This window comes from Bufo gargarizans, chromosome 3 (genome assembly GCF_014858855.1).
Source record: "Bufo gargarizans isolate SCDJY-AF-19 chromosome 3, ASM1485885v1, whole genome shotgun sequence".
Taxonomy (NCBI): domain Eukaryota; kingdom Metazoa; phylum Chordata; class Amphibia; order Anura; family Bufonidae; genus Bufo; species Bufo gargarizans.
This window is the reverse complement of record NC_058082.1, coordinates 601738192-601756902: the sequence shown is the minus strand read 5'-3', so window position 1 is coordinate 601756902 and position 18711 is coordinate 601738192. Positions and strand designations below refer to the sequence as shown.

The 18711-nt window shown below is 46.2% G+C and overlaps 1 protein-coding gene across 6 annotated transcripts in view; it reads left to right on the top strand.

The window, feature by feature from the left end:
- Nucleotides 1–18711, top strand: part of ST3GAL6 (ST3 beta-galactoside alpha-2,3-sialyltransferase 6) — a 187724-nt gene that overhangs the window by 163465 nt on the left and 5548 nt on the right. For all 6 annotated transcript variants that reach the window (XM_044284492.1, XM_044284490.1, XM_044284489.1 and 3 more), the window contains 3 exons: nt 6166–6261; nt 9382–9568; nt 14489–14626. In XM_044284492.1, the coding sequence (XP_044140427.1) occupies nt 6166–6261; nt 9382–9568; nt 14489–14626 (421 nt within the window). The remainder of the gene's footprint in view (nt 1–6165; nt 6262–9381; nt 9569–14488; nt 14627–18711) is intronic.

The following is an 18711-nucleotide window of genomic DNA, read 5'->3' as shown; positions in this document are numbered from 1 at the left end:
ATCACACAGAGCAACCCGGTGGTGGAGAACAGTAAAAACAAGAAAAAAGGTATTACTCCATACCTTCTAGAGACCTGGGTAGGTCAAATAATTTGAATCAAGGGAGGGAATAACGTGCCGTCGTGATGATCTCATGGAAACAGAATTACCGGTAAGTCTAATTCCGGTCTTTCCATAGCATCATCACGACGGCATACAAGGAGATATAAAAAATATATCAGTCAAGGGGGGGCTACAGCCTGGAGGACTTTCCGCCCAAAGGACAGATCAGATGATCTGGAAAGATCCAGGCGATAGTGCTTTATAAAGGTATGAATGCTGGACCAAGTGGCAGCACGACAGATTTCCTCCAGGGAAGCCCCAGCTCTCTCAGCCTGAGAGGAGGACATGGCCCGGGTGGAATGGGCCCTAATGTGGACTGGACATGTAAGATTTTGTAATTGATAACAAAAACTAATAGTTTCTTTGAGCCATCTGGCTATAGATGACCGGGAGGCTTTCTGGCCCTTAAGTCTTCCTCCGAAGAGAACTAGTAGGCTGTCCGACTTCCTAAACTTTTCCGTCACAGTGATATAGTTTAAGACTGCCCGTCTAACATCCAGAGAGTGAAATGTGGCTTCTTTGTCATTAGCAGGGTGTTGACAGAAGGAAGGTAGGGTAACTTCCTGGCTCCGATGAAAATTTGATACCACTTTGGGGAGAAAACCAGGATCCAGACGGAGAATTAATCTATCATCTAGAATACGGAGGTAGGGTTCCCTGATCGATAGGGCTTGCAATTCTCCTACTCTGCGGGCCGAAGTTATCGCAATCAAGAAGGCAGTTTTCAAGGACCATAATTTTATAGGACAGTCAGACATGGGTTCAAAGGGCGGTAAGGTAAGGCCTGTAAGAACGATGTTCAGATCCCAGGAAGGGACGCGAGCGGTGATCGTTGGGCGGAGCCTCGTCGCTGCCTTGATGAATCTTTTGATCCAACGATGACCGGCTATATCTTGGTCAAAAAAACAAGCCAGGGCTGAGATCTGGACCTTCAAGGTAGAGGGCCTAAGTCCCAGATCTAGACCTCGCTGTAGGAAGTCCAGTATTCTTTGGATGTTAGGTTTATGTAAATGTGGCGATTCATCCCCACTCCAAGAACAAAAACGTCTCCAGATCTTAAGGTAGATTGCCGACGTTACCTTCTTCCTGGAAGCTTTCAGAGTAGCAATAACTTCGTTTGATAGTCCCTGAAGTTTCAGGGTTTGGGACTCAGGATCCAAGCTGCTAATTTCAGAAACTGCGGGTTTGGGTGCAGAACTGGGCCCTGCTGGAGTAGGTCCTCCCGTACCGGAAGGGGCCATGGATCCTGTAGAGAAAGTCTCTGGAGAGATGAGAACCAACTTCTCTTTGGCCACAGGGGAGCGATCACAATCACCGTGGCCTTGTCCTGGAGAACTTTCTGCACCACCTTCGGGATTAGAGGAAGTGGAGGGAAGGCATAGCATAGATTCCAATGCCAACGGATGGCGAAGGCGTCTAATGTATGAGGCCTGTCCCTGGGGTTTAGGGAACAGAATGTTTCCACTTTTGAGTTGGCCCTGGTGGCGAACAGATCTACGTCGGGCAACCCCCATTTCCTTACCACTAACCTGAAGACTTCTGGACTTAGAGACCACTCTGTGTGATCGATCCTGTGGCGGCTGAGAAAATCTGCTTCTTGATTTAGTATCCCCCTCAGGTGAACTGCCGATACAGAGGCCACCTTCTGTTCTGCCCAGGCAAAGATCTTTGTTGCCAGCGCCTGAAGGGTTACGGACCGGGTTCCCCCCTGATGGGAGAGGTAGGCAATGGCTGTAGTGTTGTCCGATAGCACCTTTATATGATGATGACACAACATCTCCTCTGCCGCCCTTAATGCTTCCCAGACTGCTCTCAGCTCCCTGAAATTCGATGATTGGGATCTGATCGAATCTGGCCAAGTGCCCTGAAATATACGGTCCCCGACCTTTGCGCCCCAGCCGGACAGACTTGCGTCTGTTATTACCTGCAACTGGGGAGTCTTCTGCCAGGGATTTCCCCGGGATAGGTTCTCGTGGTTTTTCCACCAATTTAGGGACTGCAGAATCCGAGATGGAGGATTTACTTGGCGATCTAGAGAGGATTGGCACCTGTTCCAGACACTCAGTATCCAGGACTGAAGGGGTCTGAAGTGTATTTGACACCAGGGGACTGCCGGAATACAAGATGTCAGCAGACCCAGCATGCTCATCGCCTCTCTGATAGAGCAAGATCTTCTCTTTTGAAAGGACCTGACCTTTTGTTGGAGAACTGATATTTTGTCCCGAGGTAGGAACACTGCTTGCTTTCGGGAGTCCAGGATCATACCTAAGAAACGAACTTCCCTTGAGGGGGTGAGGACGGACTTTTCCTCGTTTACGATCCACCCCAGGTCGTCTAGGATGGAGAGAAAGACCTTCAGATTTGAATTGGTTTGGTTGCGACTTTCGCTGACCAGAAGGAAATCGTCCAAATAGGGGATTATCATGAGTCCCTGTCTTCGGGCGAAGGCAACCATCTCTACCACCACTTTGGTAAATATTCTCGGGGCAGACGAAATCCCGAAGGGAAGGGCTCTGAACTGGTAGTGATGGACGTTTCCTGATATATCCTGGATTGCAAACCGGAGAAAACACTGGGAGCTGGCGTGAATGGGAATATGGTAATAAGCGTCTCGCAGGTCTATAGTGCACATGAAGACGTCTTTGCTTAATAGAGGGATTGTAGATGTTAGGGTCTCCATCCTGAATTTCTGATAACGGATGAACTTGTTTAGAGGTTTCAGGTTTATGATCGTCCGAAAGGTACCTTCTTTTTTTCTGATTAAAAATAAAGTTGAATAAAACCCCTTGCCTCTTTCTAGAGGTGGGACCGGAGAGATTACATTCATCTGAAGAAGTTTCTGGACTCCTTGCCAAAGGTTCGTTTGGAACCGTGTCAGAGAAAATTTGTTTGGGGGTCTTGAAGACCACTCTATCTGATAGCCTGTACCGACTACCTTGGAAATCCAGGGGTTCTGGGAGATGGATTCCCATGATCCCAGGAATCTTGAGAGTCTTCCCCCCACTCCGGCGTCATTGCTTATCTGAAGGTTTCTGCTGGGAGAAGGACTGACCTCTTCCTCTTCCTCCTTTTGGGTAACTCCAACGCCCTGATTTCCCTTTTCCCCTGTAGCTCCTTTCTTGACCCGAGGGGGAGCGAAAAGGATACCGACGTTTGGAAGGGCGATCTTCCGGAAACCCCTTCTTCTTATCCGCGGCCTTCTCTAGGATCTTATCTAGCACCGGGCCAAACACGTATTCTCCGGAAAAGGGGATGGAGCAAAGCTTTAACTTAGATGTCTTATCCCCCGACCAACACTTCATCCAGAGGGCTCTCCTAGCTGCATTGGAGAGTGCTGCATCTCTGGCGGAGAACCGAACTGATTCGGCAGAGGCATCCGCCAGGAAAGCCGTGGCCGACTTTAAAAGGGGGAGAGACTCCAGAATCTGCTCCCTAGACGCTCTGTCTTTAATATGAGTTTCCAACTCTCCCAACCAAAGATACATGGACCGGGCGACTGAAGTAGCCGCAATATTGGTTTTAACGTTAAACATGGCCGCCTCCCAGGATTTCCTGAGGAGACTGTCCGCCTTACGATCCATTGAATCTTTGAGTTGGGAGGCATCCTCGAATGGAAGGGACGTCTTTTTGTTCACTTTGGCCACCTGTACATCAATCTTGGGAATTTCATTGAAAATTTTAGATTCCTCCGGATCAAATAGCAACCTATTTTTGAACGTTGCCGGGACTCCCAGTCGTTTTTCTGGGTCTGTCCACTCATCAAGGATCATATCCCTAATGCTTTCATTGATGGGAAACACACGGGTCTTCTTAACCCTCAGGCCCCCAAACATCTCCTCTTGTACCGAATGGGTACGTTGTACCTCCTCCACACCCATGGTCGACCTTACAGCCTTCAGAAGGTCGGACATTTCTTCCGTAGATAGAAAAATAATATCTACGTCCATCGTCTTCTGAGTCAGAGACTCTCTCCCCCTCCTCCTAAGACTTAACAGAGTGGGCACTTTCCTCCGCAACGACTTCTATATCAGAGGGGCATGGGGATCTAGCCCGCTTCTTCTTTGGTTGCGGCAAATCGGGGGGATTAGCGGACAGGTGGGCCAGGGATGAACGGATCTCCTCCTGAATCATAGTTTTTAACTCCTCTTTTAGGGAGGGTGCCTCATCCCGTACGATATTTGAGATACAAGGCTTGCACAGTTTTTTGGGGTAGCCGTCAGGGAGTCTACTAGAGCAGGAGACACATTTGAGTGACTTCCCCATCTTTTTCGGGGTTTCTTTTGCCTAAAAGAGATGAAACGGCAAGTATAAGGGATATGGCCCACCAAGAGGAGGGTGGGGGGAGGGGGGAGGGGGGGGGGGCGGGGTGGATGTAGGAGCCTGCGCCCTGCCGTAGCTGCACTGAGCATGTAGCAAGAGCCCGCTCCTCCTCCCCCCCCCCCCCTAATATCATCGTGGGAGAGGGGGATCAACAGACTCACAGTTAGAAGTGCTGGCGGCGGCTCAGCTCTGGGGGACCGCTCCGGTACCGACATGGTCGCCTCTTCCGAAAGGTAAGGGTTCCGCACAGTGGGGGACCGATCCTGGGAGCGTTTGTCCGGAGCAGGCCTCGGTTTTTAAATTAAGCTCCACGCTGCCGCCACTGACGTCACTTCCGGGTCGCCGGCCGTGACGTCAAACATATGCGCCCAATGCGCCGGCGCGCACCCAGCTGCCGCGATGATGCCGGAAGGGAGACTGCGCCAGGGAACAGGCCCCGAAAATCGGGACGAGGTAGAGCCCCACACCCCTGCCCAGCGTTAGTACTGGACCGCGGGAGGGCAGGGGGACGCCATGCAGGATGCCGGCGATTTCTTAAGGTATCCACGCTGAATTCCAAGCTTTATCTCCCTGCATACAGGGAGACCTTTCTCTGCCCTGTCCTCTGTAGGGACAGGAAACACTGGTGTTGGTGGTGGGAGGAGGGTATTTAACCTTTCTCTGTTCCTGCCCCTACAGAGGTCAGGGGTCAATCTCCTTGTATGCCGTCGTGATGATGCTATGGAAAAATCGTTACATTTTAATTAATAACAAAAAAAGTAAAAATGCCAGCAGCAATGAAATACCACCAAATGAAAGCTCCATTAGTGAGAAGAAAAGGAGGTAAAATTCATTTGGGTGGTAAGTTGCATGACCGAGCGATAAACGGTGAAAGTAGTGTAGTGCCGAAGTGTAAAAAGTGCTCTGGTCATGAAGGGGGTTTCACCTAGCGGGGCTGAAGTGGTTAATATTACCCAGATATAGTATTTTTTAAACATGGTAGCAAAGTATGAGACTTTTATTTGTAGAAAGGTGTATTGCCCTACTTTTTCCTCTTTGCTTGAGGTTTTCCAAGATGAGCGGTATAAGCTTTGGGAAAAAAACCAAAATACTTTTGCTTCAGGGCTCATGCACACAATCATATGTATTTTGTGGTCTGAAAAAAAAAAAAACGGATCTGCAAAAAACACGGATGACGTCCGTGTGCATTCCGTATTTTGCGGAACGGAACAGCTGGCCCCTAATAGAACAGTCCTATCCTTGTCTGTAATGCTGACAATAATAGGACATGTTCTATTTTTTTTGCGGAACGGAAATACAGAAACGGAATGCACACTGAGTACCTTCCATTTATTTTTATTTTTTTTGGCGGACCCATTGAAATGAATGGTTCCGCATACGGTTCGCAAAAAAAAAAAAAACAGAACGGACACGGAAAGAAATTACGTTTGTCTGCATGAGCCCTAATTCACAGTAAAGTAATAAGGAAGGTCACTTGAGCTGGTCCGCTCACACCACTCTTCTCAGGAAACCTTAGCCAAGAGGAAAGCTCTACAGTTACGGGATTACTGTGACTCGTGCACAACCCTCTGTGGCCTGATTTCCCCTGATTGCGACATTTACTGCAATTTGCAGGTGACAAAAAGTTGACGTAGGGCCGTAGCCTTAGTTTTTCTCCAGCCATGCTGTAACATGCCATTAATAATAAAAGTTATATGTAGTCACCGCCTGTCATGTTATCTCATCAATGATTCTCCTCTCCAGTATTTCCTGTAAGAAATGTGTTGTTGTTGGGAATGGCGGCGTACTTCGGAACAGCACACTAGGCAAGAAAATTGACAGCTATGATGTAATAATAAGGTACAGTGACTTCTTTGTGCAATTTTTGTGTATATGTATATTTGGAGATTAATGGGTAAAAGGCATGGAGGGGTAGGGTGCTATCACATCACTCTAGGTTTCTTTACATTTTGATTGTTGGTCAAACAGATATGACAATTTGGGCTTGTTTCTCTGCCCATTAAAGAGGTTGTATCAGAACATATGCAAACTGTTGTAATTCCTGCACCGTTCTCCTGATTTGGATGTAAATAGCCTATAATTAAAGCTGACAGTCTGCAGTTAAAGCACATCTTGTTCGTTTCATTTCAAATCTATTGTGGTGGTGTACAGGGAGTGCAGAATTATTAGGCAAGTTGTATTTTTGAGGATTAATTTTATTATTGAACAACAACCATGTTCTCAATGAACCCAAAAAACTCATTAATATCAAAGCTGAATATTTTTGGAAGTAGTTTTTAGTTTGTTTTTAGTTTTAGCTATTTTAGGGGGATATCTGTGTGTGCAGGTGACTATTACTGTGCATAATTATTAGGCAACTTAACAAAAAACAAATATATACCCATTTCAATTATTTATTTTTACCAGTGAAACCAATATAACATCTCAACATTCACAAATATACATTTCTGACATTCAAAAACAAAACAAAAACAAATCGGTGACCAATATAGCTACCTTTCTTTGCAAGGACACTCAAAAGCCTGCCATCCATGGATTCTGTCAGTGTTTTGATCTGTTCACCATCAACATTGCGTGCAGCAGCAACCACAGCCTCCCAGACACTGTTCAGAGCTTGTTTCAGCTTGTGTGTCTTGTTCAGTGGTGGTCGTCTTTCAGCCTTTCTTACCTTGGCCATGTCTCTGAGTATTGCACACCTTGTGCTTTTGGGCACTCCAGTGATGTTGCAGCTCTGAAATATGGCCAAACTGGTGGCAAGTGGCATCTTGACAGCTGCACGCTTGACTTTTCTCAGTTCATGGGCAGTTATTTTGCGCCTTGGTTTTTCCACACGCTTCTTGCGACCCTGTTGACTATTTTGAATGAAACGCTTGATTGTTCGATGATCACGCTTCAGAAGCTTTGCAATTTTAAGAGTGCTGCATCCCTCTGCAAGATATCTTACTATTTTTGACTTTTCTGAGCCTGTCAAGTCCTTCTTTTGACCCATTTTGCCAAAGGAAAGGAAGTTGCCTAATAATTATGCACACCTGATATAGGGTGTTGATGTCATTAGACCACACCCCTTCTCATTACAGAGATGCACATCACCTAATATGCTTAATTGGTAGTAGGCTTTCGAGCCTATACAGCTTGGAGTAAGACAACATGCATAAAGAGGATGATGTGGTCAAAATACTCATTTGCCTAATAATTCTGCACTCCCTGTATAAAGCCACAAATGTTAGAATTGTGTCCATGTCCCAATATTTCTGTACCTGACTGTATATACCAGCGTCCTTGCTGTCTGTTTGAACATTGACATTGATGCTATCTGGTTAGTGGTTAGCGCTGCTGCCATGTAGTGTTCAGTTTCTGTCCATCCAGGCACAACATCTACAGGGGTTTCCTCAGAGAGCCGAGCTTTCCCCCCACAGTCCAGAGGTATACCAGCTCATTAACTGCTTTTCTATGGGTTTAACTGCAGGTTGTCTGTGCTGGAGACAGGAGCAGATGTGAAGAGTTGTCCACGATTTCGCTAGTCTCATCTCTAAGATCATCCTTAAAGGGGTTTTCTGAGATTTTTGTACTGATAGGATAGGTCATCATCTGATCAGTGGGGGTCTGACACCTGGGACCCCTGCCAATCAACTCTTTGGCACTCTTTACCAAGCACGGCGCTGTAAATTGTGTAGCTGCTCTGCTTGGTATCGCACTCAGCCCCATTGACTTCTATGGGGCTGAGCTGCTCTTAGGCATGTCATCAGTAGAACAGGGAAAGCTGTAAGAAGGCTGTGGCACTACTGCAAGCACCACTGCCTTCTCAAACAGCTGATCAGTGGGGGTCCTTGGTGTCGGACCATCACTAATCAGAAACTGATGACCCATTCATATAAGAATCTTGGAAAACCCCTTTAAATTTGCTCTTGATGAAACATTTTATATATATTTTATTTATTTTTTATGTAAATACCTATGTTTTTCTATAATGCCCCTTTTTGGAGCAGTCCCCTTCTCTGTTTACTGCCCACTAACATGGTTATGCATGCACAGATGATACTGGTTTGCATTTGTAGCATTCCCAGGGCATGCACAGTAGCGCACAGCCACCTTTCTGCTGCTCCATGGCAGTGAATAAGACATCTCCTGGACATGCGCAGTAGCCAGTATACCATGCTGTTCTGTGCACATCAGCCCTCATAAAGTGTGCATTTCTCTCTCCATCAATAACTAGGACAAGTAGTCAGAGCCTGCACCTCACAATGCTGCTGGTAATACTACTTCATAGCAGCAGCTAGTTATAGTCCAGAATGCTGAACGCTGTGGTTATCACAGTACAGCTTGCTGGTCTCAAAGAGCAAGGGTATCATATCACCCACTACAGCAGGAAAGACAGGGAACCAGAAGCCTAATAGAGGGTGTTAAAGGGCATCGGTCTCTAGATTTGTACCTATGACACTTCCTGACCTGTTACATGTGTGCCTGGCAGCTGAAGGCATCTGTGTTGGTCCCATGTTCATATGTGCTGACACTTCTGAGAAAAATGATGTTTTAATATATGCAAATGAGCCTCTAGGAGCAACGGGGGCGTTACCATTACACCTAGAGGTTCTGCTCTCTCTGGAACTGCTGCGCCCTGTGCATTTTGACAGGGTCAGGCAGTGAAAACGTGATCATACCTTGCCCTGTTAAATGAAAGTACAGAGTCTCTGGGAGTAATGACAACGCCCCCGTTGCTCCTAGAGGTTCATTTGCATATATCAAAACCTTATTTTTCTCAGTAATTTGGCCACATATGAACAGGTCGGCCAGTGTCACAGGGACAAATCTGCTGACAGATGTCCTTTTAAGGAGTGCAATATACAGGGATCGAATATATGTTATATTTGTGATGGCTGCTGATTTGATGCAAAAAGTAGGGAAGAGAATACCCCTGTAAGCAGTCTCAGAAAATAACAATGATCTTTTTTCCCCCCTAAGGATGAATGATGGCCCCGTCCTAGGGTTTGAAGATGATGTTGGACAGAAGACTACTTTCCGCCTCTGTTACCCAGAGTCTATCTTTGCAGACAGTTTGCACTATGATCCGAACACCACAGTGGTGCTTATGATGTTCAAGCCTCACGATGTCAAATGGTTGTCAGAATTACTGTTGCACAGAAGTGTGGTAAGTGAATAATGGCGTGAAGCATCTGAAGATCATATGTAGGTGGTTGTTGTTTTTTATAGATTCTGGTTTGATTTCTCTCCTGTGAACATATGCAAAATCTGGGCAAAGCAGGCCACCGAACATGCAACATGAGTTGTCATAGGGAAGTTTGACCTTTGTGACTTTACCAACTAAAGTCTCTTAGCAAGCTGCTCTATATGTTGTTCTCTAATATACTTTATATATAATAAGGATGTTATATGTAATACACTATACTTGAGGGGATAAGAAGACTTAGTGTACACAGGAGTAACATACACAAAATACAGGAGGAGGTAGAGCAAAGAAGGCTCTTCATGCAATGTGGCTTCTGTGACTCACTAATGGGTCACTATGGCTTCCAAAAATGGCCACTTCTGGTGCCAGTGGTTGCAATTCTTTTTGACCTCCGCAAAAAATCGTGCAGCACTCTCTGTTGGTCTTTGTGTCGATTATCATCAATACTGCTCCTGATTATTTGACTGTACAATCGATAACAGTCAAAGAATCACGTCGAGCAAAGGGGCTTACCCTGAAGAGATAGGGGGAAGCCTCAATGATAGAAGCGAAGCCTATGTGTAGCCAGTAATACCAGTCTGTAGACAAAGGGTAGCAGACCAAGGTAGATGCATTGTATCTGGGTGACCTGCTATATACTGGAGGATTCGAGGTGGGGGAGCGTTCATTGCTACAATTCCACCCTCCTGACCGCTGGTTACCCATCTGCACCCTTTGTATATGCACAGTTCTAGGATTTGGTCTGAGTGGCTGACAACAAACTCCCACCTAAGTGTACATGCTTCTTGGAATGGTCTATATACATTTTTCACACATTGAGTTGAAAATATCCACAATTTTAGCTCATTTAAAAAAAGTTATATTTTACCAACAGCATCTTTACAGTTAAAGGGGTTGTCCGAGTTATATTTATTGATGACCTACCCTTAGGATAGTTCATCAATATCAGATCGGCTGGGGTCCGACACCCAGCACCCCCGCCGATCAGCTGTTTGAAGAGGAGGCGCGCGCCGTGTCAGCGCCACCTCCTCTTCACTGTTTACCTGCTCGCCGTCTCATCTAGAGCGGTGAGCAGGTGTAATTACACCCAAGCCGTCCCATTCATTTCAATGGGACGGATCGCTTCTATACAAGTGTATAGAAACAAGCTGTCCCAGTGAAATGAAGGTGACAGTTAGGTGTAATTACACCTGCTCACTGCTGCAGATGCAACGGTGAGAAGGTAAACAGTGAAGAGGAGGCAGTGCTGGCACGGCGCGCCATCTCCTCATACAGCTGGTCGGCGGGGGTGCCGGTGGTCGGACCCCAGCCGATCTGATATTGATGACCTATCCTGATGATAGGTCATCAATAAATATAACTCTAACAACCCCTTTAAATGTTAATTTCATGTGGTCGCCTATATAATACTATTTAGTGAACACTTTATTTGGGAATATATTTATAATAAAGTCATATTTAAGTATTTTCATTTTCTTAATTCCCGGACAACCCCTATAATGATCTATTCAGAGGCTAAGTCATCAATATCTGATGCCTAGACAACCCCTTTAAAGGGGATTTCCAAGGGGAAACGTATATCTAAAACATTTCAGGAGGGTGAAAATATAAAAGAAAATGTATGATATCCTCAGTGATCTGTTGCGGCTCCTGTTCCAAAGATGCTCAGTCCCCTGCCGTTCTCTACTTCTGCAACATTATTAGCTCCCCCAATCCATGTACACACCTGACCAGCACAGCAGGAGGCTCCCCGATCTGTACTTGTACACAGTGCCAAGTTAGGGAATTAGATTTCCATGCAGCCCTGCTATGCAAATCCCCCTGCTACTAATCAAGGGTGCGAATCAAGTAATAATCAGTGCAGCACATAAAACATAACTAGCATATGTGTAACCGGCAGAACGCCAGTGTCTGAGTCCAGCGCGCTGACTTTCTGTTTTGCTTTTTCTTTTGTAGTTGTTGGCTCTTATTTATCACCAGCTCACTTATGTAACGTCCTTACGGATCTGTAATGACTGTAAATTGAATACCTTTACAGTATTTTTTACAGTAACCTTTTAGGATCTATAAAAATATATCTGGAACAGGCAGTCAGAGCACCTACCTAGGTGTATGGAAATGTAGCCGTTTCATCCAAGCCCCGATGCCTGAGGAGATGTGAACAGCAAATAAAAGCTCAACAGTATAAATGTAAATAATAATTTAAAAAACTATTCTTGTGAGAATCAAAGAGGACCTGTCACCTCTCCTGACAATTCTGTTTTTGTAACTACTTGCATTCCCCATCCAATAGCAATTCTGGATCACCAGTTCTTGCACAGGTGTGTTTTTGCACACTCTGGCGCTGGCAGCACTAATGGGGTAGTGTCCGACTGTGCAGGGACACAACCCCAACTAGTAACGCCCAGATGGACCTGTATCGCATACTGCTGGCAATTCATATAAACTTCTAGCAGGAATGAACAGATGCTCCAGAATTATTACATGGTGAATGCAAGTAGTTACTAAAAAGGCATGTCAAGAACCGGTCACCAAAAAAAAGCAATGCAATCTGACAGCAGCGTGTTATAGAGCAGGAGGAGCTGAGCAGATTGATGAAAGATTCAGTAAAACCTGTCATTTTTACATTTACCGTATATCTTAGCTTTTTTCCGCTTTCTGTAAAGCTGTCGGTACAGAAGGGAGGTGTTATCAGTGATAGCATTGTGTGCATAGAGCGATAGCGGTCAGTCACTGATATCCTGTCCCCCTGTACCGATGGGGGTGCGGGTACAGAGTGTCGGATTCCCCACCGATCAGCTAGCGGTCACCGATCCTAAGAATAGGCCATCAGTTAATAAAAGATGAAAACCCCTTTTAGCGGGGAGCCTAGTTGTAAATATGAAGCCATATTTTCATACTGTGTTCCTGAACATACTGAGTGTGGGACGTGTCAGAAAACCCGCTTTTCCCTTCATCTCATTAGGTGACTAGAGTTTAGTTTGCTAATACCGTACACCCCGTGTATTTATCTACTGTATGTAAAAGGTGAGCACACTGAATAAATCTTTAAGTTTCAGTAAGTTATGCATGACTTCCAAATCCAAAAGTCACCCGCACCTGATGAATACACAGGAATGTAATTATGTAATATCCTGGGTTACATCCTGCTGGTTTTCTGGTATCGGTGTGGAATGTATTCCTTGTCCATAACGGAGGAAACATTAGGCCCCAAGCCATTGGTCGGGGAGCGTCCTGTCCATCACGGCCTCCTCTCTCCTCCAGAAGTGGTTGCTACGGGGCAAAGTATGAGGTTCTGCAGCAGTTTAGACGGTGTATATTAAAGGGGTTGTCTCACTTCTGTAAGTGGCCTTGATCATGTAGAAAAAGTTAATACAAGCCAATTACTAATGTATTGTTATTGTCCATATTGCTTCCTTTGCTGGCTGGATTCATTTTTCCATCACATTATACACTGCTTGTTTCCATGGTTACAGACCACCCTGCAATCCATCAGTGGTGGTCGTTCTTGCACACTATAGGGAAAAGCGTCAACCTCTCTAGTGGCCAGGGTCATGGGAGCGCACATAGGCTAGTTCTTTTTTCTATATTAAGCAAGCACGGCCACCGATGGTCTGTAACTATGAAAACCAGCAGTGTATAATGTGATGGAAAAATGAATCCAGCCAGCAAAGGAAGCAATATGGGTAATAACAATACATTAGTAAGTGGCTTGTATTAACTTTCTCTACATGATAAAGGCCACTTACTGAAGTGAGACAACCCCTTTTAAGATACTACCTTTAACTACTGCAGAACTTATTTGTGCGTTATGCTATTAATTTTGTCTTTTACTTTAAGACCTCTATATTTGAAAGATCATGAGGAGTTCTGCCAGGTCAGGGAGGAGGAGTGGCACTGTGGCAGGCACTGTTGTCTCATAATTGGCACTGGGATATGGGAGTGAATTGCCACATTTGTAGGTATTATTCACATGCAAGTCAAAACAATGTAATCAGTAAAGACCTGATGGTTTTCCCAACATGTCTGTTCTAGTAAAGGCTTTCATTTTTCATGAAATACTAAGGCTGAAGCTTCTTTTCCTAAAACATGTGTGTTGTGCCATTCCTTTGTTATTCCCCCAGGAAATCTGAATAAATTCACAGCTGGGTGTTGTTATCCTCATCAGAGGGACTTGCCCATTGACACTCATCCCTGACAGTTGTACAGTCAGGGATGACGCACCCTATTAAAGAGGTTTTTCTGGAAAAGATAATGATGACTTATCTTCAGGATAGGTCATCATTATCACATTGGTGGGGGTCCAAGTCCTGCCACCCCCAGCAATCAGCTTTTTCAGGGAGCTGCTGCACTCATCGGAGCTCTGGTAAGTGATGCAGGTTCCCGACAGCTTTCCTAGGACAGCGCCGTACATTGTATAGTGGCTGTGCTTGGTATGGCATCTCGGCCCCATTGACTTGAATAGGGTTGAGCTGCAACTAGGCATGTCACCGATGTACAGTGATGTCACTGGCCTAGGTGCTCAAGGCCTCTTCTAACAGCTGATCGGCGGGGGTCCCAGGTGTCGCATCCCCGCAGATCTGATACTGATGACCCGTCCTGAGAATAAGTCATAAATATATTTTCCTGGATAACCCCTTTAAGGGAAATAGTAACAGCCAGTTGTGAATATATTCATACACTTTGAGGAGGAGTAAGAGAGGAATAGCACAAACCCTTGTTGTTTCATAGGGAATGCAAGCTTTTGCTAAAGCAGACATGTGAGGAGAGGTGATAACATGTACTATAATTGCATATTTTCTGCCTACTGGGAATAAACCTTTAGTCATAGCGTTCTTCCCGCTGTCATGTGTTTTTACGGATTATGCTTTCTCATTATAGAGCACTTACGGTTTTTGGAGAAAACCTGCCATGAAGTTAATCTACCAGCCTCATCAGCTGAGAGTCCTCAACCCTTTCATAATTAAACAAGTATCTCAAAATCTGTTAAATTTCCCAACAAATTTTCCCAAGACAGAAGTAAGTTTATCTTGTATTACCACTTTTTTCCTGATGTTTTTCCCAGCTTTCACCAGTTTTCCAGGACCTCCTATATTGAAGACCTGTCCTCAGGATAGCCGACGATCAGCTGTTTAAAGAGGCTGTGGTGCTCCAGTGATTGCCGTGGCCTCCTCACAGCAGAGCAAGCACAGCGCCGTGCATTGCGTAGTTGATGTGCATGGTCATTGAATGGGATCGAGCTGTGCCTAGGCCATGTGACCAATAAGAGTGACATCACTGGCCTAGGAAGAGGCCGCAGCACTTGCCAGAACCCAGTGGCCTCTTCTAACAGACCCAACCGATCAGACATACAAATCCTTGAAAACCCCTTTAAAATACTTGGACTTGTCGGTCATCATTAGTTGTCCAATCTTGGTGGAAGAAACCAAATTAATTGACCTCGTGACGTAGGAAAAAAACAAAGACTCAGGTTTTCTTGCATCCATGAAAATGTTTTTCCAAATAACCATACATATGACTGGGGTGTTTTTGAGGTGTTAATTGGCTAACAGCAGTTCAAGGCCAGAATAAGACAGGTGTTGGTCTGTGCACATTTGTGTATTACAGCTCGATGGAACCTCAGAGTTGTATGGGCCTCTAGGTGTCTGCTGAACTTCTGTATGCCTTCAGTTTCATACCAAGGTATATGGTGGCTTCTCTGTCAGATTCCGTATGAATCCTACAAAAGAAAATTGTGGCCACTCTATTTTATGCTGTATTGCAGAGTTATTTTGGACTATATTGAGCTGCTATAATACAGCATCAGACAAAGCATCATGAGGATGCACAGAGCGTTTTACCATTTGGTTCTAGACATTAGTGCATACACTTCTGCCGTGTGTGGCCTTAGTGCGTACACTTCTTCCGTGTGTGGCCTTAGTGCGTACACTTCTTCCGTGTGTGGCCTTAGTGCGTACACTTCTGCCGTGTGTGGCCTTAGTGCGTACACTTCTGCCGCGTGTGGCCTTAGTGCGTACACTTCTGCCGCGTGTGGCCTTAGTGCGTACACTTCTGCCGCGTGTGGCCTTAGTGCGTACACTTCTGCCGCGTGTGGCCTTAGTGCGTACACTTCTGCCGCGTGTGGCCTTAGTGCGTACACTTCTGCCGCGTGTGGCCTTAGTGCGTACACTTCTGCCGCGTGTGGCCTTAGTGCGTACACTTCTGCCGCGGGTGTGGCCTTAGTGCGTACACTTCTGCCGCGGGTGTGGCCTTAGTGCGTACACTTCTGCCGCGGGTGTGGCCTTAGTGCGTACACTTCTGCCGCGGGTGTGGCCTTAGTGCGTACACTTCTGCCGCGGGTGTGGCCTTAGTGCGTACACTTCTGCCGCGGGTGTGGCCTTAGTGCGTACACTTCTGCCGCGGGTGTGGCCTTAGTGCGTACACTTCTGCCGCGGGTGTGGCCTTAGTGCGTACACTTCTGCCGCGCGTGTGGCCTTAGTGCGTACACTTCTGCCGCGCGTGTGGCCTTAGTGCGTACACTTCTGCCGCGCGTGTGGCCTTAGTGCGTACACTTCTGCCGCGCGTGTGGCCTTAGTGCGTACACTTCTGCCGCGCGTGTGGCCTTAGTGCGTACACTTCTGCCGCGCGTGTGGCCTTAGTGCGTACACTTCTGCCGCGCGTGTGGCCTTAGTGCGTACACTTCTGCCGCGCGTGTGGCCTTAGTGCGTACACTTCTGCCGCGCGTGTGGCCTTAGTGCGTACACTTCTGCCGCGCGTGTGGCCTTAGTGCGTACACTTCTGCCGCGCGTGTGGCCTTAGTGCGTACACTTCTGCCGCGCGTGTGGCCTTAGTGCGTACACTTCTGCCGCGCGTGTGGCCTTAGTGCGTACACTTCTGCCGCGCGTGTGGCCTTAGTGCGTACACTTCTGCCGCGCGTGTGGCCTTAGTGCGTACACTTCTGCCGCGCGTGTGGCCTTAGTGCGTACACTTCTGCCGCGCGTGTGGCCTTAGTGCGTACACTTCTGCCGCGCGTGTGGCCTTAGTGCGTACACTTCTGCCGCGTGTGGCCTTAGTGCGTACACTTCTGCCGTGTGTGGCCTTAGTGCGTACACTTCTGCCGTGTGTGTGGCCTTAGTGCGTACACTTCTGCCGCGTGTGGCCTTAGTGCGTACACTTCTGCCGCGTGTGGCCTTAGTGCGTACACTTCTGCCGCGTGTGGCCTTAGTGCGTACACTTCTGCAGTGTGTGTGGCCTTAGTGCGTACACTTCTGCCGTGTGTGTGGCCTTAGTGCGTACACTTCTGCCGCGTGTGGCCTTAGTGCGTACACTTCTGCCGCGTGTGGCCTTAGTGCGTACACTTCTGCCGTGTGTGTGGCCTTAGTGCGTACACTTCTGCCGCGGGTGTGGCCTTAGTGCGTACACTTCTGCCGCGGGTGTGGCCTTAGTGCGTACACTTCTGCCGCGTGTGGCCTTAGTGCGTACACTTCTGCCGTGTGTGTGGCCTTAGTGCGTACACTTCTGCCGTGTGTGTGTGGCCTTAGTGCGTACACTTCTACCATTTTTTATGTGGCCTTAAATTCCTCTGTAACAACAAAATCAAAAAGGGCTGTACCTGCTCCATAGAAGAGTCAGTTCTTCTAGTCCATTAGTGCTGGGTCACTTTGTGGGATTAGAGCTCTACATTGTGCTGTTCCACTGTTATTCCCCCTGGTAATGTTTGAATTAATTGACAACTGGATGGAATGACAGGAATGGAACATCACAATGTACAATTCTAAGAAAAGACCCTTCTGCATTGTTATTTGATGGGGACACAACTATTCACTTAATCAGACATGTTAGGAGACTGATAGATCCTCTTTACAAATGATTTTGGATGGATTCAGACATTGAAGCTAAAATCTGCAAGAAAGACGAGACAGAGGGGATATGATAGAAACTTTTAAATACATAAAGGGAATCAACAAGGTAAAAGAGGAGAGAATATTTAAAAGAAGAAAAACTGCTACAAGAGGACATGCATGGGATAGGCATAAGGCCATCCTTCATATAAGATAGGGCCATGGACTATCCATAGTATTCAGTATATTGGGCAGACTAGATGGGCCAAATGGTTCTTATCTGCCGACACATTCTATGTTTCTATGCATGTGGTTTTATAAAAACAGAAATTGAGGTCCGCTCACCGCATGGTATGCACACTATGAAACATATCGCGGTGCAGGAAGGTGCAAACCCTAGTTATTGAAAATGGACAATTGTCCCTCTAAACATTCTGGTAAAACATAGATTATTGTCACATTTCTAAGAACATGACATGTAACAAAAGTCACCTGTTTCAAACAAAAAAAGAGTATTGCACATTTAAAAGGTCATCTCTTCATGTTCTAACCCCCCACATGACCAAAACTAGACCGGTTTTAATAGGCACTGTTTACATTACGGCATTTCACAGTTGCAAACAATACATGAAAAATGTGATAAAGTGCAAATCACATGATGTTGAGATACATATTTGTACCCTTAGGTCACCTGGTATCAAGGTTTAAAATCCAGGATGCCTAATTCCTGACCAGGGTGTTTGCACTTTATCACAGGTCTTTCATTTATTGTTTGCAACTGTCCTATGCTCTAATGTAAATAGCAGCTGGTAAACCGGTCTAGTTTCAGTCATGGGGGAGGTAACGTGTTGTAGTCGGCAAGCGGAACCCTTGGAGCAATAAGGCTACTTTCTCACTAGTGTTTTTGCTGGATCCGGGAGGGTTCAGCAAAAAGGTTTCCGTTACTGATAACACAACGGATCCGGTTGTATTATCTTTAACATAGCAAAGACTGATCCGTCATGAACTCTATTGAAAGTCAATGGAGAACGGATCCGTTTTCTATTGTTTCAGAGAAAACATATCCGTCCCCATTGACTTGCATTGAGCGTCATGCCAGATCCGTCTTGCTCCGCATCCCAGGACGGAAAGCACAACATGTTGCGGTTTGCTCTCCGGTCTGGGAATGCAACTAAACGGAACAGAATGGATTTTGGAGCATTCCGTTCTGTTTAGTTCAGTTTTGTCCCCATTGACAATGAATGGGGACAAAACAGAAGTTATTTTTTTTCCCCGGTATTGAGC